General features: G+C 35.8%; 1 protein-coding gene across 3 annotated transcripts in view; it reads right to left on the bottom strand.

Annotated features, from left to right (window-relative positions):
- Positions 1-19988, bottom strand: part of LOC149792002 (uncharacterized) — a 48067-nt gene extending 28079 nt beyond the window's left edge. For all 3 annotated transcript variants that reach the window (XM_089970494.1, XM_089970495.1, XM_089970496.1), the window contains exons 1-3: positions 19816-19988; positions 10067-10260; positions 2065-2369 (exon numbers count right to left, since the gene is read on the bottom strand). In XM_089970494.1, the coding sequence (XP_089826620.1) occupies positions 2065-2369; positions 10067-10260; positions 19816-19861 (545 nt within the window). In that variant the 5' untranslated portion in view covers positions 19862-19988. The remainder of the gene's footprint in view (positions 1-2064; positions 2370-10066; positions 10261-19815) is intronic.
- Between the last annotated feature and the right edge of the window lie 900 nt (positions 19989-20888).

Below are 20888 nucleotides of genomic sequence, written 5' to 3'. Positions count from 1 at the left end.
ACTTAGTCGATTTTTTCGTGAAGTTTTGGCTAATTGACTAAATGTGTATAATGAAGATACTCCTATCCTAATTACAATACATAGTGTTTTCTCTGCTTGAAACTTATTACATTAAAACAATGTCACTGATGGGTGTCATTGTTGGTATTCTATATTATCACTTAATGGAGATTTTGTCACCGTCGGGTGCAGTCACTCTTGTCTCAGCACGGTAACTATTTCTTGTTTTGCTTTTATTGTTGTTGTTGTTGTTGTTATTGTTATTATTATTATTATTATTTGATTCCATAACTAAATTCGGTGCACAGTTTTGTAGTAGAAAGGTTCAATGGAGCTGGATTGTCAGATTTGCAAGCCATTTCCTTGGTAGAGTTATGACCTTGACCTTTGCAAGTTTGTTACCATACTACAACTTGCTAATTGGTATTGGATTTCAACGGAATGTATTGCACATCTATCTACTGACACGATCTTCGAAGAGCATGATTGTCACCATTTGTACACAACCATTAGTTGAGCTATGCACCAACTTTGATTTCAGCACAAGTCTTTTGTTATTAAATATCAGTTCAATTCAATGTGCATTTTGTACTGAAAAGATTTTAATTTAGTTAGAATATGATCGTTCTAGGCAATAATTTAACAAAACTAAGGATCAGTCCCCTTATTCTTGAAAAAGTTTGAGAATAAATCTTTAGCTCAATATCAAAATCTAAAACTGTTGTAATCTGGCCAGATATTCACAAAACGTTATCAGCACTTAACTGAAGTTCAGCCTCAAAACCCCAATATCAGACCAAATACTTAGACAACATTCAGACTAGCAAAACTCGTATGTACTGGAGGCGAGTACTTTAATATGATTCTGAAATTTCTAGGTTTTTAATGTAATTCTAATTCAAGTCACAGTCTGCCAATGTTATTTCTTGGAGGGGGGTTAAACTACAACTTGAGTCTGATGCTCAAAAGGCTGTGAGGACACAGGGTCTGTTGTACCTGTTAAATACCAAGTTACAAAAATCTTTTCAGGAATCTTAGTTTGAACAGAGTAGATGTTACAATGTCTAATGATCTGCCCATAACACATTAACCCCTGGAGGTTTTTGTCATTTTTGCCTGAAAATCAAGTAGGAAACACATTTTGAATGAAATTTCTGAATAAATTCGAAAACACTAAATCCCACGTGATCTTTCAATAACATACTGCCTAGTTGTGTTAAAAACATCGTTTTTCATTGGCTTTTTGGCTCCAACATGAGCAGAAGGGTAAAAGTTAGAGTTCTTTTATTTATTTTATTTTTTTTTGCTAAACGGAGCCATTATTTTTCTATGGAGACCACTCCTTATTCCAAATGTACATCTTATTCTACTTTTTGCAAAGGCTCATCTAACTGTTTGCAGTTCATAACGGTTTGCCTTCGATCTGAGACCAAAAAGTATAAAATCCGGACACAAAATCGGATTCCGACCACGGGCGAATTTTGGGTTGAAAAACGTCGGGTCCAAAAACTGAGGTTTTTTAAATCTGTATTTTGTAGTGCAACTAGATATTCCAGATTATTTGGCATCATTGTAGAGCTACATCTGTCTACCTTTCTATAATACCACCCAAGTTAGTGTATCATGTATGACGATGACGCTATAGAGCTTGGCAGCAGGCTACTACCTCCTGCCACGTTAACTCGTCGCTAGGGGTTAATGTGTTAAGCTTGACCTGGAGTGGTCACCATCGATTTGTTCTCTGCAATAACGTCCTGTATTAAAAACGTGGTTGTCTTGTTACTATGTCATTATAATTTTATAACCGATAATCAGTTTAGCCTAATTTATCGTTCGTCGATAAATAATCGATTATATTTCCATATGATGTCATGTAATTCTGTGGCTATTTATTAAATAATCTCGAACCTGAAACAGTGGACAACTGCATATCTAAATTTCATGCAGAATCAATCATACAAATCCTTATTTTGTCATTTCACTCAGAGCAACCCAGCTTGATGAAATCTATCAGGTAATCAATTGATAAATGTTACAATCGTGAAACGAAATTTAACATTTTACCTGGTTTTGAGATCATTCATCTCAGCGTAGGTTCTCTTCAACTCTCCATTTCGATTCTCGAGTTGTCTCGATATTGAATCATTATCCATTATTAATTCAGCCTTTTCTTCTTCTAGGTCTTCAATCCTACCGAGAGCTTCTTGATATTTCTGGATTATCGATTCGTATTGTTCTTGCATTACAGAAGCGGGTGATGATTTACTGACCTGCTGGTGAGGACGTTTCTCTGGACCCATTTTCTGTTTGCTTTTATCTAAATCTGGCAGTGACTCAACAGTACGTGCAGCATCCAAATTTTCCTTGCTCTTTGAAATAAAAATAAGAATAAGAATATAATCAGGCACTTATCCTTTTTACGGCTAGTATGGGAATGGTTCATCGATTTAAGTTAATGACGAAGGTAATAACGGAAAATAATTACGTTTAAAGGATTTAAATTTGAAATGACTGCAATTTTGCAGTTTACGTCATGCTATTATATTTACTTTACAATATTCTGAGTGGCCTTTTGACTTTTTTGTTCTCCTAAAGGTTTTTGTTCTCCTACGTTTTTGTTCTCCATCACCTTGTTCTTTATCTGATGTCTTTCTTTGTGTATTCCTTACATTTTTCTTGGGTTAAACATTTTAACTGCTATATCTTTTGTATGTTAAATATTATAGCTTCTATATTACCACTATTTGACTAAAACTACTTTGATGATTTTTATCTTGTAACTCATCCTCAGGTTTATCTAGGTCATCTAATAACTGTTTGATTACATCAACCATCATCTCATAAACATGCTTATAAAATGTGGAATAATATGACGTGTAAGTGTGTAACTTTGTCCTAGGGTTAGATGAAATGAGAGTCAATGTTTCCAGTCTCGCTTTTCGTTCTGTGTCAAGTTATTGTCACTCACGACTCTAACTAGCTATGACATTTGTTTTATGTTTAAATATACATTTCATTTTCATTGTCATAAATGATTTTCAGTAAGTTTTTTGTTATTTAAATCTGCATGCGTTTCTTTTCTTTACTATTTAGATCGTGCATGCATTTGATGGGGCCTATAATGCAAGATGGTTGACCACATACAACGTCACTTCTCCTCTTGGTTTTCAGTTTTGTACCTACTTCGGTGCTGTCTTTAATTTAATGCACTATTTTTAAAACTTGTTTGTCGCCTGCTTTCAAAATGAAACACTGAGCTCGATGGAGGACTTCAACCACTCCCAACTCCATTTACAACGAAAGATTTATATAGTGTTCAACAGAGTTTCTTTAATTTTTCACTGTACATTCCAATTTAGAAATACCTTGTTTTGACTGATGTTTGCACTTCAATGAATTGCTTTTGAAGACTAGAAGGTCTTCAACTGATGACACGAGTTGTTCAGGAGCAAGAGGATAGTTTCGAAATAAAGCGTGCAACTCTCTTGGAACCTTCAAGTCTGATTCTAATATGCAACCAATATCATTGTTATCATGGATGTTTAAATCGTTTTTCTCTGCTAAATTAATTTTCTTTTCATTTATCTAGCTCTAGTCTCTCCATGTTTATATTGGCACGTTGCCCATGTACAACAGAGGTGCATGATAACTGACTTTGGTTTCGTCTTATGGAATATGATATCATCTTGAATTCTACCTTCTTCAGAATTATACAATTTATGAGTAGCTGATACTTACGCGAATTCCATTCTCACTAATCATGTGATAATTAGTTTGTAGTCCAAGACAGACGCCATACCAAAACATCATGGTTACCTACATTTGAGAGTTTACTTAGGTTATGTTAAGTTTTTGTATTTCGCTCATAGCCGCATGATGTGTACGTATTATACTGTCAAGAACAATAACACGTGGTGAGGGGTTCATTTTGATGAGCAACATTCTTTCAATTCAGTAGTAGGTCCATATCACCCATATTTTATGCTTCACTAGCTTTGTTTAAATTTTGTGTTTTATATTCATTTTCAGTCATGTTTCATGATAAAGTCGTGAAACTGATGATGATATGCACATAGGTCACTAACACCCTTTTAAAATAAAAGTATCTTATCATGACCCGAGTTCCTTTATTTAGTGGGTTTTCATTAATTGCTTCCGATTAGTTCATTGATTTTAGGCATGCTTTAAGCGTACTATCCTATTTAGAATGACGAATCTTGGTGAATACATCTTAATGAGCTCTATATCCTTATTTAAGCAGAGATCTTTGTTACTTATATTAAATGCTTCAACGACTTTGCTGACCGTCAGTGTCTAAAGTTTATTTAATCAGAACTGTTTGATATTCCAAAAATGAAACTTGATAACTGGAATAATCTATGTGAACATAACACCACTACAATGACCTAAATTGCATGCTAAACTAATATTGGAGAAGTTTTTTAGTTTCCTACCGCATACATATAGGGCTTGTTACATTCCAAGCGTTTTAACTATTTAGGCAGCCAGGCAACTCTATGTATGAGCTACGCGATATTGTGGATCAATTTTCATACACAGGTATTCAGTTTTATCAAGCAAATATTTGGCACTGTCTGCGCGATCTTCTGTTCGATTTGCTTAAGGACGTCATCACATAGCGCCATTCACACTGTATCGATCTGTAGATTTCCCATGGTAACATTTAAAACTTGATGTGTGATAAAAATGTCTTTCTTTACATCTAGCTCTTCAGCAAATAATCTTTTAAAACGAGACCTTGTTTTTAGTTTGAAACTTTACTTAATCCTTTTTCATGAATTTGTGATTTCTTTTATGTGTCGTTTAGAATCGTTAAACAACATACAGGGGTCTTCACCATTCCGTCATGCGTTCAGTATCGTTAAACAACATTACGGCGTGCAAATCTGCAATTGTTGGTTATATTGTTGAGATTTTTTTTCTTTCTTTAAGTAGTGTATCTGAACACGACGAATGACACTTATTTTTCTCATCTACTTTTCTTTTTCTTCAATACTTTGTTATGGTACCTTTTGTTTAAACGTTCCAAGTTTACCGTTTAAATCATTAAGCATGTCCTAGTCGCTCAAGCACCTATTGGTATTTTAACCATTGGTACTGAACTATGTTGACCATTTAATCAGTGTCATGTATTTGTTTGATGCCTCTCAATGTTTTGAGCGATGTATCCTATTGATTTAGCATTGGGGAAATTATTCTATATGTAAGCATTGTAATTAATTGATTTTCATTTCATGTTTTCCATATCTGAAAAAGACTAATACTTTTATCAATTCAGCAATGTGTGTGTATTAGAATTATTAGACTGTTGCTACACGTTTTTACACACCTGCAAAATTCTTTGATGTAACACAGGCTAAATTTTCAGTACCTGAGTGTTGAAATTATTCTATTATTGTTTCGTATTTTGTACAGCTGTAATAGTTCTGTTTTCAATACATAGTTGTGTTCCGATTCGCTGAAAGTTATAACACAATATAATATATTGTTTCTTGAATAAAACTAAATTAATATATTCTTGTACGAATTTTCCTTGCTAGGAAAAAATGATACAGTTTTGCCATACTTACATTTCAACAATTGTTTCATCTATTTTTTCAACATCTTCACTCTTTCAATCTTAATAAATTGTTATGTATATGTATATATTCTGTAACTTCTGGTATATGATTTTATTTAATTTTCGTAATTTATTCATGGTCGTAAACTGTATAGAATATTTGTTGTTATAAATTGTGTCCGCAATTTCGTTCTGTTGAAAACACAAATTGCTAAGGATATATAAATATATGTTTACGTACGTGTTGACAAATAGTAATAATAATCATAATAATACGACATAAAATGGCTCATGTGGCGTATTTTCTCAGTGACTGATGGGATATGGAAGTTTCAACAAGAATTATATGGATTCCCATTGGTTACGTGAGATAATGTAAATATACTTAATTTGTCATAAATCAATAGTTTATGTTGTCACATGAGGTCTATTGCGAACTACAGTCGCAATATACGATGTATATATAAGGAGAAAATTAAGTATTCAGTTTCATTCCGATTTCTGGAGTCATTCACACTTTTTATGTTCCTCATGTAAGTCTTCAGACGTGTTTTATGTTGTACTTAGATATTTGGAGAGGAAAAACACTTATGTGGACTGTTCAGTGGTGATAGAAAGTGCTCATTATTTCGACTCTAATATCATTATGTAACTGTTATAAATTATTCAAAAGAATTCTGGACAACACCATCTTGACAACGTCACGGTTATTGGAGGACCAATTCATTTCCGGTATTGAAAGTATAAGATACTTTTCATTCGTTTAGGACTTTTATAGACCTGTAAGGACTAATTTGCATTCGCTTCATTACACTTTTAGTCGCTCTCACATTTTTCATTTATTACTTTAATAATTAAATTGTTTGTTATGTTTTACAAACCTTATTGGTTTTGCTTCTTTTCTGTTTCTTACATTTGTGGCCATGGAGTCGTCACAATATAATTTCATCATTTCATGTTATGTTCGTTAAATTTACCGAGATGTTTCTGTTCAGAAAATTAATTTTGTGTTGTTGTTATTGTTGTTGCTGTTGTTGTTTTTCATTAATTTTTCACTCTAGCTTTTAATACTTTTGATTTTTTCAAGAACCAAATCTTTTTCACACGTCTTAAGTAGTAATGTTTAACCAGTGAATAACTATTTCTTGTTTAATTTATTTTGTCCAGCATTAAATGATTAAAATGAAGCGCATCGATTATATATTTTATCACGCAGTACTCAAATTTAAAGTTTCGAAGAGACCATTACGTTAATTGTACCTGTGTGTTTCTAAAAGGCGACCAATGTACAGCTTTATAATAGTCGTGGTTTGTCGCCTGATAAGATACCATCAAATGTGCAAGCTTTGTTGTTAGGCAGTAACGTAGTACGAGCATGTCACTAGTAAATGTAAACATATTAGTGCATACAGGACTGGTTCTAGGTTGCAATGATTGCTCTGAGTAATGAATGTTTATCATTGAGTTTCATATATATGGAGCAGCTTAGTAAGCAAAAAGACTGAATTTGCTGTTTTGACTAGGCCACATTGAAAATAAAAAAATCAGTCAAAGATAAAATCACATGGCATGGCACAGAAACATGTTTATACTACTTTTATTGTACTTTAGCTTTTTTGTAGCCGGTTTATTTAAAAGTGAATATACATAAATCTGGTTTAGTTTTAATCCATAGCTTTGCTATTATTATCACATATGGTATTAATTTAGAAAAGATCGATCTTTCTTCATTTACTGGTTATTTTATTCAGATAGTTCGACTACTTCACTCGAGAAAATTAAATGTTGAACGAATGTTGAACCACAGTAAATATATTTCCCTGATCATATGAAATGTTCACCAAATAAATCGGAAATGATTAATAGGGTTGATTAGGTTCACAGTTATAACACTGGGAAAGGCTCCCTCCGATTAGCGTCATATATCCAATAATGTGTTAAAAGTACCGTTTAAAAGAGCCAATCACCCATCCCGTCCTGTCCCATTACTTGGGGTGGGGATCAATATAGTATCATTCGAAAATTTAACATTCAATTTAGGCCACTGTGGCATATTTATGTGAATTAAAGCAATACATTTGAGAAGCTATAGCAGTCTATGAAAATTTACCATTACTTTTGGAATGGTGTAGCATTTTATTGAAATTTAACATTGCTTTGGGTCGATATAGCATCCTAAGAACTGTAACATAGTGAGAATTTATAACACCATAGCGTCATATAGAACGTCAATTAGATGAGACGATATATCACCCTGTGAAAATTGGACTTTGTGGACCACTGTAGAACCAGTATAGGAATTTAACACTTTGGTCCACTGTAGCACACAGATCGTCCATATAGAAAATTAACACTTTTGTCCACTGTAGCAGTCACAGATCATCCATATAGGAATTTAACACTTTGGTCCACTGTAGCACAGATCGTCCATATAGAAAATTAACAGTGTGGTCCACTATAACACCCTATGGAAACTTAAGAATATGGTCCACTATAATAATAATAATAATAATGTGGACTTAGTACAACGCCTAATCTTTAGCAGCTCTAAGCGCTTTGCATTATTAAATAACACATGACAACATATACAATGACATGATTAGAAACTTCACGAAATTACAAAACAAAAGCATGCTGACAATAATTTAGGAAGTAAACATTATTAAGTTTTAAGTCTGTTCTTGTAGTCGAAAAAGGTGAGTTTAAGGAACACTCTTGAATGGATCACATGTCCTTGTGTCTAAGATCTATGGGCAATCAGTTCCACGTAGCTGGGCCCTGATACGCAAAAGGAAGTTGTCTGTATGACTTTTTGACAGTGGAAACGATGAGAATGCGCGAATGCGAAGAGGAGAGTTAAGTGTCTACATGGGGTCTATACATGCGTGAGATCATATATGTATCTTGGACGGCAGCCAGTCAACAAAATGTAGTATGGTGAACAGATTTTGTGATTGGTTCCGGATCGAACGAGTAGCCAGTGAAGGTTACAAAGTGGGTGGGAAGTGTGCTCAGTTTTTCGTACTCTAAGGATCATCCGAGTAGCTGTGTTTTGAACATTTTGAAGTTTCTGTACTAGATACTGAGATGAACTAGATAGAAGTAAAGCACCATGGCACCGATATGAAAACTTAACACTGTGGTCCACTACAGCGCCCTATGGAAATTTAAACGCTGTGGTCCACTTCAGCCCCCTATGGAATTTAACGCCGTGGTTCACTATGGTATCCATATGGAAAATTAACATTATTATAGTCCACTGTAGCACTCTGATGAAGAATTAACATTGCGGTCCACTGTAGCACCCTATGGCAATTTAACATTGCGGTCCACTGTAGCACCCTATGGCAATTTAAGATTGCGGTCCACTATAGCACCCTATGGCAATTTAAGACTGCGGTCCACTATATCACCCATATCGAAAATGAACACTGTGGTCCACTACAGCGCTCTCGTTATCTATATTTAATTTGCATTGTTTGTTATTTTTTTTATATTCATTATATGCTATGGATAATTGTAGTCTGGACATAACCATGTCCTAAACAAGCTGACATCAATCATTGATTTTTTTATATAAACAAATCTGTAACAACAAATACATAGCAAATATATTCTGTATGAATATGGGTTAACTATTAAGATTATTATCTTGGCTTGAATATAGGACATTGTGTTTACCACTTTCTTTATTATAATATTAGTAACAGACTTTCTAATTATAATTAAGATTTTTCTAGAAATGACAGTTTGTCCTACATCCTGACTCTTCTTTGGCTGGACTTTAGTTATTCAAATTATTTAATTCATGTTATTCGTCTCTGGAAATACAAAGTGCTCTTTTCACTTCGTATTCTAGGGAAATAAATTAACCGTTGAGTTTTACACAGCTTGTTTCTTCTTCTTTTCTATTACTTAATATTAACACCATAGAGGCTTAATACCCTATGGAAACTTAAGACTTTGGTTAATTATAACACTAATGTGGAAATTCAACACTGTGGGCCATTAGTACCATGTGGCTGAATAACACGTATATATATATATATATATATATATATATATATATATATATATATATATATATATATATATATATATATATATATATATGTGTGTGTGTGTGTGTGTGTGTGTGTGTGTGTATGAGAACTAGTTATAAAATTAGGTATTATTCATCGTAAAATATTGTAAGGTTCAATTTAATACCATCATATTTCCAATAATTTCATGATCAGCATCTTCAGGATGTGATAATTCGTATAGGGAATCTAAAGCAGGAGAAATGTGTGTGTACGTATTAAGGTATTACGTCCCTTGCTATATTACACTTTTTAGTGTCCAAAATAATAATTTCAAAAAAAGTATGGCTTTTTTTTCTTTCACAAATGTATGAACTAGATTGATTAGCACAACCATTGCCTGTCCTACACTGTGGTCGATACCAACAAGATCGGCAAATATCTTCTGAAGGCATATACTCACAATTTGCTTCGGTTTATGACTTTTAAATTTCTTGACTTTGCCTTTAAGTTGATCTATTTCGTTACGACATCTATTGTAGAGAATCGAAGTAATCTTCCTCTCTTTATACAAGTTGTCTACGTATTTTTGGAACAATTCCTCCAATGCTAGTTTTGGTATTTCTTTTCCGTCGTTCTTGACTTTATCGTCTTTATCTAGAACAAGTAGAACAGGTGCATTTGTTACACAGGAATAGATTAGATATACGACATCTTAGGGATTTGTACGTACAAGATTTATTACCATATTGTACGGGTAAATCGCTGTAACGTCATCCATTTTTGTGTGATCTTCGAACATGTAATTGGCAAAAAGTAGATGTTTATTCCTTACGAGTACGTCTGAAATCCAAGCTACACGTTAGAAATTTTCAATAAAATTCACGTACTTAAACATTTCGTTAACGTAAATTTGATGGAATCGTTTCGTCTTGTGGAATCATGTCTTTTAACAGTAGTTAAATCGTGACTTTGAGAAATGCAATCATTAACCTTTAATTTTATCATTGTCAAAAATTGTAGCAGAGTGATTCCATGAGTACGAGAAAGATATTTATGGGCTCTACAATCTTGGCGCATAATTTCTCTCATTATGACTGATAATTTCTTTTGAAACATTATTTAATAAAAGGAACTGAATTTCCAACAAGCTGAAGTCATTTACATGAAAGTAGGACACCTACAATTTAAAATTCCTTGAGTGATTTAGCAACGTCTTTTGCAAGGATGCCTAACACGTTTGGAATGACAGAAATGGCAAGCGGTTATTTTACAGACTTTTTTTTAATATTATAACTAATCAACAAATCGTGCTTCTACATTTGCCAGAAATTGACCACTAAGATCCAGACGGTATGCATAGAGAACAACGGGAAGCATTCTGATCACGGTAGCAACTCCACTCTTGAAATTCTTTTCACTTTCAAGAAGAAATGTTGAAATATTGTCGATCTGATGTGGACTTTTTACATTTCTTGTTGAAAATTAGTAAAAGAAAATTATGGATCAAGGGGGTATCAAACCCTTGGATTAAGCTTCTATTATTGCTAAAACGTGTGAATTTGTGTACCATAAGAACTAATTGACTGGGAACACACTAGCTATCATACGCCGATAAGCTAGTGAAACGGTCAGTCGTCCGAACGCCTCAAAAGCTTCGCGCTGGCTCCATTGCTTGTGAGAAGTAGTTCCGTGTTCCGTTTTGACTGCTAATGCTACCGAGTACAAAACCATTATCAAAGAGCCAGACCTCACGCGCGCCGTATCAGAGTTTAACCTAAAGTGGGAAACGATATGAGTTTAACGATGCGCAGAACGAAAGAAGCCAATTATCCACAACGATGAGTGGAAGTAGAAACCTTTACCATTGCGTATCCAAGATCGAAGATCATAATTACCAAGGACAGCTACCCAACTGTTTGCTTACTGGCATCGTCTACAATGCGGCCCTGAACGGTGCCATCGACGAAAATCCTTTTGAGTTCTATTACTTAAGAAGTCATTATAAATGTTGTGCGCCAGACCCTTTGAACCTAATTTTGCCCACGAAAATGAATTGATATCTTACTTGACACTGTTGTAAGCTTCAGAACACTTTAGGTACCAACAGTAGCCACGGTATTTCTCGTAACGATTTTGTAGGAGGATATGCATTGTGGAGATTTGATTTCACTAAAGACTAAGGCAGTGGTGAAGAATATTTCCACCCAATAAAATCGGGCCAACTTCGTGTGGAACATCAGTTTGCTTTAGATCTTGATACAAAAATGAACGTCATCCTGTATGCAGAAGTTGACAGTTCTCTGGAAATCAACAGTTTGAGAGAAGTGATCCTAGAGTAATAGGAATGAGGAAGAAGAAGAACCTATGGCGACTATTATGTCCTTGATCTATTCTCACGTTTTGTTCGGAACCTGGCTGAAAGAATTAGATTTACTAGAGAACAAAAAGTAACTGACATTATTCTGCTGTTAGTAAAACGCATTTTAAGATCCATTTTTGTGTGCAAAATATTTCTACATGCGTTCTTACAAAGTTCTTGGAAAATGTTCCACGACAGTGACTGTAGTCTTCGGATTTTCAGTGGTGTGAAATTTAATTTCCTTTTTTCATTTCTTTTTAAAAAGCTTGTTGCAGAAATTTGGTGCCTTTTTTTGTTTCGGCAACGTAGAGGGTAACGACCACTTCTTTTCAACCAGTTTTTTTTTAAAGTTCGCACTAATTCTCAATATGTTTTAGACGTCAACAGTGCTACTCAAGCCGATTTTGAAAACACGTCGATGGCATAAAACAAGTATTTGCAATCACGATTGCATGCAGCTCAACGACAGGCATAAAAAAAATCTACTTGCCATTGAAATTCCTCAAAGTGGGTTTAACAGTTTCGTCAAAACTGTTCGGGGAACATTGCAATACTTGACCTTACCGTTAATTTCATTTTGGTTTAGATGAAACGTTTCAATCCATCAACCATTGTTATTTTTGTTTTAAATGACATCTCGACAAGATTAGGATTCGAAGGTAAATGAGGCATCCGTTCTTCGTGGCAATGACGGAGTTCCATCCATTGTTTATATGGAATTGAGAGTGAATTTTCGTAGATCAATGACATCTAAATTAGTGTTCTGTCTTTCCAGAAAACAGTGCCCCTTTATTTTTTTATCCATGGTTTTCTTATGACTCATTATAAAGGTTGTCCAGTAATCAATCGAAGCAAGACAGCAGCCACTTCGAACACGGGTTGTATCAGTATGGGTAGAAAATCGCCTCGTTGAACCATCATATTTGTCTTGTGACTAATACGTACGTTCGTTTTCACCATTTGGTGAAGAATGTTCTAGTGTTTTTCTAATTTTGTTTCTTTCTTTATCTTGGAGAAAGATACCGTTCATATGAAAACATCTTAATGACATGCACACACGGTTTCGTCGATTTCCTTAGGCGCTCTTTGAATGGTTTGTTTTCGCATCGGATGATTAGATTCAATTCGCAGTGACAAAACATGCCAATCAAGGAAGGAGTCCCTTAATGTTCCCATATCTGGAGGACGATTGTGTCTTGGGACGCCGGTGGTGGTGTGCGCTTCTTAGTGACTCCTTTTGTTTCAGGAATAAAAACAATGAAGTGAATGGTATGACATACTTCCTTTTTATACTTTAATTAGCCTCCACTGACTGTTGGCACATCCTATGAACTTTATTGTCAGCATCACTCGACAACGATGTGCTTTGAGCAGACAAAATCTTGGCGGTTCTTGTTTGAATAAATCCAAGCTTTGCAACACCCTTGTTCTGTTTTGCACTTTTGTGTTAAGTGAGGCCATGTTTTAAGCTCTAGTAGCAGTGTCTAGGGAAGACGACGCCGTCGTCGCTGCAGGAGAAAGAGAAATCCCTTTAGTAATGTGTTTCCATCTTTTTATGAAATTGGGAAACATGTATTAAATCAGTTTTGCCAGGTACTATCATGAATGGCAGTGGTAGGAGGAGATGCCATTCACAAGTATCGTGATTTCCTCAAGTTCGACATCTTTCTGGTGACTTTTTTTCTTCTTCGGGCTTTTTATCCTCTGTGAATTTGTAGCACCACCAATCATCTTTTGGGTCAGCTGCGAACTTTTGAGGGGATTTTGGCTCTTTGCTTTGTATTAGTCTCGGCATCAGGATTCCATTTAAACGGGAGCAAATATTGACACCTGCCAAAGAAACACTTCCAGCATATTTAAAAATGACTTGCTCTGTTAATCTTTTTCTTTTTATTCTTTGAATATCTCCAAGTAACAACTCTACTTTATGTTTTTCATAAGGGCAATTGCTTTAATGGGGTATGTGAACGCTCCCTTGAAGTACCGGAATGGATGTCGAAATAAACCATCCTAAGACTTTTTTGAGACTGGCTTCTATCAAATGTGCACGGACTTGTGTATTCAGTTTACGCTTGATGCCATGCAGTGCACGAATAAATTTGGCAAGAGGATGAGATTGAAAAGAGGTCATGTTGAATATTGTTTGAAAGAAATGAAATAAATAATTTATGGTACGATGTGCATTTCTTTGTTGAATTACATTTTGTCTAATATAATTAATACAAGTGTACGAGCATTACGACGACGTCCTTTCTGTGTAAACCATGGTTTAAGTTCTTCTTCGTCTTCTCCTAAGAAGCCATCCAAGACGAGACAAAACTATTCGACTAAAGGTAGACACGACCCCATCTAATGAGTAATGCCTTCTACAAATGAAATGGATTCTCACTGAATTTTTTAAAGTAATGTGTAGGTCAATTGCTACTCTTTGTAACAGCACACGATATGCTGGGGTGGGCAATCAAGCAAGTTTTATCTGTGTTGATCTAACGTTTGAAAAATTCATGTTTTTAAAAAAGTGTAACCACTACGTTTCCATTTCAATAATAAAAACACGAAAACATATAAGGCATACATGACTCCAAACATCGATGAGACACAAATTAAAATCACGAAAGCTGCGTATAAACAAGTCAGTGCACAATGTTCTCGATGTATGTGTTTCCCATGAAATGCACGTTTATGCTCTGGTGTTCTTCTAGTTTCCATGAAATTCATGGCCTCTAATTTCCGGGAAAGTCATTCGTTTCTATTTGTACGATGGTACTCTCGTAATATTTCTTGCTCTATTTCGGGCTCTTCTAGCGCTGTTACTAACTTTGTCTATGATTTTATCTTCACTTCTTGGACTAGTCGAAGTTAACTTCTTCTCTTAGATTAGAGACATACAATGTATTTGGCATAGTCAGGCATGTTTTGTATTTAAGCATCAAAACCAAGACTTTTCCTGTCACGTGCATATTTCCAGTCGTAAGTTGTTGGTGTAATTCCTTTATTGAATTTGTCGTTCTTACGATAATGTTCTGACGTGTGCCAAATTTCATATACTTTTAACATCCGGTATTCACGATCCAGGACATGAAACAATTCGACAATCATCCAAGTTCCTGTTAAAGGGCGTTCTTCATCCATGTGACAACAACATTGGTCTTGGTCGAATGTTTCAGCACACGTATGGCATAAAATAAACATCAGTTTTCCTTGCAAGTGATGTATTGAAGCAGGATGGTACAAGTGAGTTGGGGGTAATACTCTGCATTTGATCAATTATTCGTATTGACAACTCGTTCCACGTCGATGTCCTCTGTCAAGATTTCATGGTGACAGATAGAGTATATATTTGCACACGCAACGTTACAAAAACCATATCGAAGTATTTAATTTCTACTCATTGATATTCGTCTAGATCGTACAGCAAGCGTGTTACATTGGTTCGTCCTCGCGTAGATTCAAAGTTTCCTTATCCGTCCAGCACGTCGTTTCTTTGGGTAATGCGTATAAATTCTCAATCAGTTTTGAAACGTCGATCTTAATTGTGCTCTCACATTTCCATCACTTGGTATCACCTCAGGCGTCGTTGATATGTTTGATCGCATAGCTTTTCTATGGTGAACTCTGAGATAGGACTTTTCATTTTTCTTTGATGGAAACACGTGGAGCAATCATGGAATACGTAGACTATCTAAGTACTTCCTAAATTCAAACGATCCAAATAAATAGTTACAATTTTATTCTCTACACCTTTGCTGGCATGTAGTGTCCATTTGTATTACCTTTCACACAAGTAATGGAGCCAACGCAAAACTATCGTGGAGTATTGACGCATAACCGAGTGATAGAACTGAAGGGTTATAATGCCCAGCTTGTTTTAGATCGATGCCTCCGTGATCCGGAAACAATTGTCGAACATTTCTAAAGCGACGTCGGAAACAATCTACATCACATCAGCAATATTTCATTATGTCTTTTTGAAAGTCAAATGGGTTTAAAGAACTAGTTTAATATCAAGAGTATGATCAATATTGTTAAGTACACATACCATCGTGGTCGTAATAGCAAACGTCAGGCAAATGTGGAGTACAACGTTTGAGCTTTGGACATTTCTGTCATTCCATACATTTTGGCGTTCTAATCAAAGGGAAGGCTCAGTAACTCATTCAGTCATTATACTGTATTGTCCCATTTTGATCTAGATGACTCCGTTCATAATGAGTGTTAGTACATTGTTTTGAACAATATTTCAAAAGAAATTATTTGTCGTATTCCAAGAAAGTTTGAGTGATCAATGTAGCATATCGATGCAAGTCCCCGTAACGCTGGATGTCATTTTCGCTCAATGTGTGGTCGGTAGGGTCTAAAATCGATTCACTTCTTTTGAAATCTAACTGCTTGTAGGACAATGAAAAATATAAGTTCTTGTTACAAGCACGATGAGCTTCTTGTGTATATTCAAAGTCAAAAGAGATATAATCCCATTGTTTCTATTTCTTCTCTTCATTCTCATATTTTTGGATGTAACACTGGTGTTCAAGTCTACGATTTCGTCACAAAATGCTTTTTTGTTCTTTCATTGACAATGTGTGTCACTGAGTTATGAGTTCGAATAAGGTCTTCAGATCATGATACTTGAATATGTTTTCTATTGGATCATCGAAACATGAATGTTTTCTATTGGATCCTCGAAACATGAATGTTTTCTTGGATCCTCGAAACATGAATGTTTTCTATTGGATCCTCGAAACATGAGAGCACCGCGAACGACATAAGGGTATGGCGAGCAGCAAACACCTCTTGAAGTTTCTGCATATCAGGAATGACATACACTGTCTCTTTAGATATACCTATTTGCTGTAAAAGAACTTCAACTTCTCTTCGTTGTTTAGATCTCTCTGATTTTTAAATCCTCTCTTTTCCTTCTTCTCTATTCTGTGGTCAAATTCTTTTCCGCAAGGCATCGGCCCCAGATGAAGGCACAGGCTAAGCGAATCTGATCTTGCCAATGGTCAATCTGGTACAGTAAATTTCGTCCACCAATAGCACTTTTCTGCTTAAGCTCACCTATTTGCGGTAAATCGTCGGGCATTGAATTTTGCCGATGACTTTGGACGGTCTTAATTCCGCTGATGTACTATATTCGATCCAGATAGAAGGCTCCAAACTGTCATCATAAATAAAGAGTCTCAAACGATTGTCTTCTTTAGCTTGTCTCTAACAAGGAATCCCACAAATATGTAACGAAACCTGCTGCTTTCTCCGGTTGGACCTAAGACGTAAATTCCTTAAATTTCACCTTGTAGGTGTAAGCAGTGGCTCTAAATTTGATAGAAGTCGATGTTTGCGTATCTTGAATGTAATCATAGTTTTCTGGAGCTACCGAACGACTTTTTTTGTCTTGATGGATCTGGGCTCTCGTCGTCATGTGGTAGAAGTTGATAGTTCTGGTTCAGGTTCTCTCGCATCATCTTAGAAATCACTGGCAGCTTGTGCTAAATTTTCATTTTGCATATAAAGGGACACCGAAAGCCGTCTTCGGCTCTTGACTTCTTCTGGTTTCTTCTCTGCAAATTACGATCGTTTCATCTTGATTAATAAGTTTGTTTTCACACAGTGTTTCACACGCTCTCTCTCTATATATAGAACGAACTTCTCAACCTAAGAGTGTATAAATCATTCAGTTCTCAGTCTGCTAAGAAGAAGATGCACGAGTCAAAACAGATCAGCCTTCTAATCATCATGCCACAGACATGTAGCATGATGTCCAACCCAGTCACATTATCCTGACACCAGGCCGACCAGTTTTAACACTATCCTCTTAATGCTGAGCGCCTAGCGAGCCAGTTGTTAGTACCATTTTTATAAGAGCATCCGTGGCGGAGGCTCTAACCACTAACCCACTAGAGTGGTCCATGTCAAGAGAAAGACCACTGGCTAAACAATGGTCACAATGTCAAAGCAAAGAAAGACAGGAGAAAAAGTTAAAAGACAGAAGAAAAGATAAACAAAGGTAAGGATGCCTTTTATTATGTCAAGAGAAAGGACATTAGTCTTCAGAGTATCATAAGAAACAATAAAGAAGAAATCAAGGGAGGTGGGAGAAGAAGACAGGCAAACATTCTTTCGGAAACGAAAGAACATCAGCGAAAGCTAAACTGAAGTCATCCTCTTCTGGAACATGGGATACTGATAAGCTACAGCTGCATTAATAATCATTCTCATCATGCTATCACTATGAGCCCAATACATTGTCTTTGTTGTTTCAGTATTAAGTATCATATTCACACTATTCCGAAATAAACCGTATGAAAGCTGGTGCGTTTATGTACTGAATGTGTCCTCACGAGTCCGCTCTATTCTAATTGGAAGAGAGACCCCACACTCTGAATTCGGTAACACACCTTTGGATTAGTGGAATATTTCAATCCAGTCCTATGCCATATATAAAAGCGCAATATCTGATGGTGTCACCCATTCTAAAAACAAATCAAGCAAAATGTAGACTTGTGTACAGTCACCAACCATCGATTTGGGCATGCTGTTCGCCCTGAGTTACCAGGGTTACATACCCAGCAATATGGAAGAGAATAGTCTATGTGGAGAGGAAAGTGTGTCTGAGGTTGGTCTTATTCTACAAACCCGCCGTGCGACAAAGTTTGAGAAGAATACCAGTCAGGCTATGCCACTTACGCTACAAGCCTTTGGATAACGAACCTCAACGACCCTTTTCAGGGCCACCAAGATGACTAGAAAGTAGAGATAACAATTTTATTTGCCAAACAATTCTGTGCTTTTTGTCGTGTGTGTATGTGTGTGTGTGTGTTTGTTTGTGTATGTCTATCTTGTTGACAACTGAACCTTAGAACCCACTTTACCCCTTCTGTTACGATAGTATGCAAGGTATAGTAGTATGTCTATAAACACTTCCTTGGCCTTTCTTGTTCTATAGTATGTATGTATGTTGATGTGCAAGTGTGTCTATTTCATCCCACTGCTATTACGACATCACCCCCATGTGTATATATGTGAACACTTCCTACCCTTTCTTTGGTTGGGGGAGGTATGGATCATAATAAAATAATCTAGGTTCGCGATTTTATATGTGGTGTATATGTGGTGTGTTTGGATTGTAGGTAAAACAATATTATTCCCGGTGGTACCATAAACATTCGACCATTTTCCCTTCACCATTTTAACATCGCTTTTCTTATTTGTCCCCACAAACTCTCTCCCCAACTTCGTTCACCATTTTAGCATTACCATTCACGTTCGTCCCAATAAACACGTTCGTCCTCATAAACTCGTTCATCCCAATAAACACGTTCGTCCTTATAAACACGATTGTCCTCATAAATACCGTTGTCCCCACAACACCATTCCCATATCAAGCTTATGGACATTTAGCATAGCATTTCCCGTATGTCCCCCAAGTGACTCCTGTATGTTAACCTATGGGCGCCTATGTAATTACATGTCCCCTTAAGTGTCTCGTGCAACTACTAGCGACATGCACGTAACATGAACTGGACATTTTTCCACAAATAATATACTTGGTTTCAGAAATTTTGTTCTACATTTTAGTAAAGAGAAAGCGAACTCAGCCCCGCTTTAAGACTCTCTCTCTCTCTCTCTCTCTCTCTCTCTCTCATTAGTTTCTCTCATTAGTTAACCTCTTAACCACATACCATTACAAACTTACACATAACATAACATAATGCATAGGGGCATATAACTGAACAATATTGTTATTATATAGTATACACTAAATCAGATTCAATATTTCTCTTCTCTGGCGCATACTTGAGTTCAAATGTACCCCTACCCCCCACCCCACCCGACCCCAATTATATACCAACCTTTTTTATTTACAGCTGTTTTCTGGCTGCTTTTATCGCTGTCCATCTCGGGGTATAACACGCTGTGTAAATATTGGTGTTCTAATCACATTTGTTTAAAATAATCCACAACAATGAAAACCGTGAACCGTCAGTTTAATCGACTTTGCTAAAGCGAAAGTAGCTTAGACTGCGACATCTATAATACGTCTTTGTGTGTATATGCAAAGAAATTGTTTGGGGGATCCGAATATCATTGATCGGAGCTGATATTTGGTGATAACTGTACGACAACAATTCAAATAGTGCAATCCTGAAATTTTGCAGTGGCCAGTATTAATTCATATTTAAGCATCTTGAACACTCAGTAGAAAGCTATAGTTTGTGCATATAAAATATATTAGGATCTTCCCAACTGAAAGAACCAGGTTAATTACCCGTCCTTCGAGGTGAATATAAATAATTGGGTCGAGCGAGTTAGAAAGAAAGTTTGAACATAAAAATAAATGAGTTGTATAAAGAAAATTGGCATGCGCCGCGAGTTTCGAGCCCGCTATTTGTTGTTTGGCAGGCGTGACATACAGAAAGAAAATGTGTGTGTTTAAATACCTGGATTTGTTTCCAAAATGAGTTGCGTCCCCTGTTACAAGGGTAACAAAAGTTATGTACTGTTTCTAAAGATCATGAAAACCAGTGACTAAAAGGGGAAGTAGCTCGGTTTCGACATTAATTATTTAGCCTTATGAAAGAGGTTCGTGGGGGGGGGGGGGGGAGGGCGGGATGTGCACCCTCACTTTTAATTACCCGAATAAGCTTCAGTTTTTGCATCTTTTCTAAGCTCAGTTTTTTTTTTTCTGAAAAATTATTCATTTGTAAGTAATACACAAATTACGTTTCAGTGAATTTATAAATATAAATAAAACATTTAGAAATATTATACACGTATTGCCAGATAGAAGTGATTTGTATGTAATTAGTATAAGAATTTAAAATATTTTCAGAAAGAAAAAAAAATTATATACAACATCCTGTCGGTTCTAGTGGGGTACTATCATGCTACATGTCTGCGGCATGATGCCCCAGTGCTAGACATC

This window comes from Sinohyriopsis cumingii, chromosome 9 (genome assembly GCF_028554795.1).
Source record: "Sinohyriopsis cumingii isolate HCF-2022 chromosome 9, ASM2855479v2, whole genome shotgun sequence".
Lineage (NCBI taxonomy): Eukaryota > Metazoa > Mollusca > Bivalvia > Unionida > Unionidae > Sinohyriopsis > Sinohyriopsis cumingii.
This window is presented reverse-complemented; position numbering and strand designations above follow the sequence as displayed.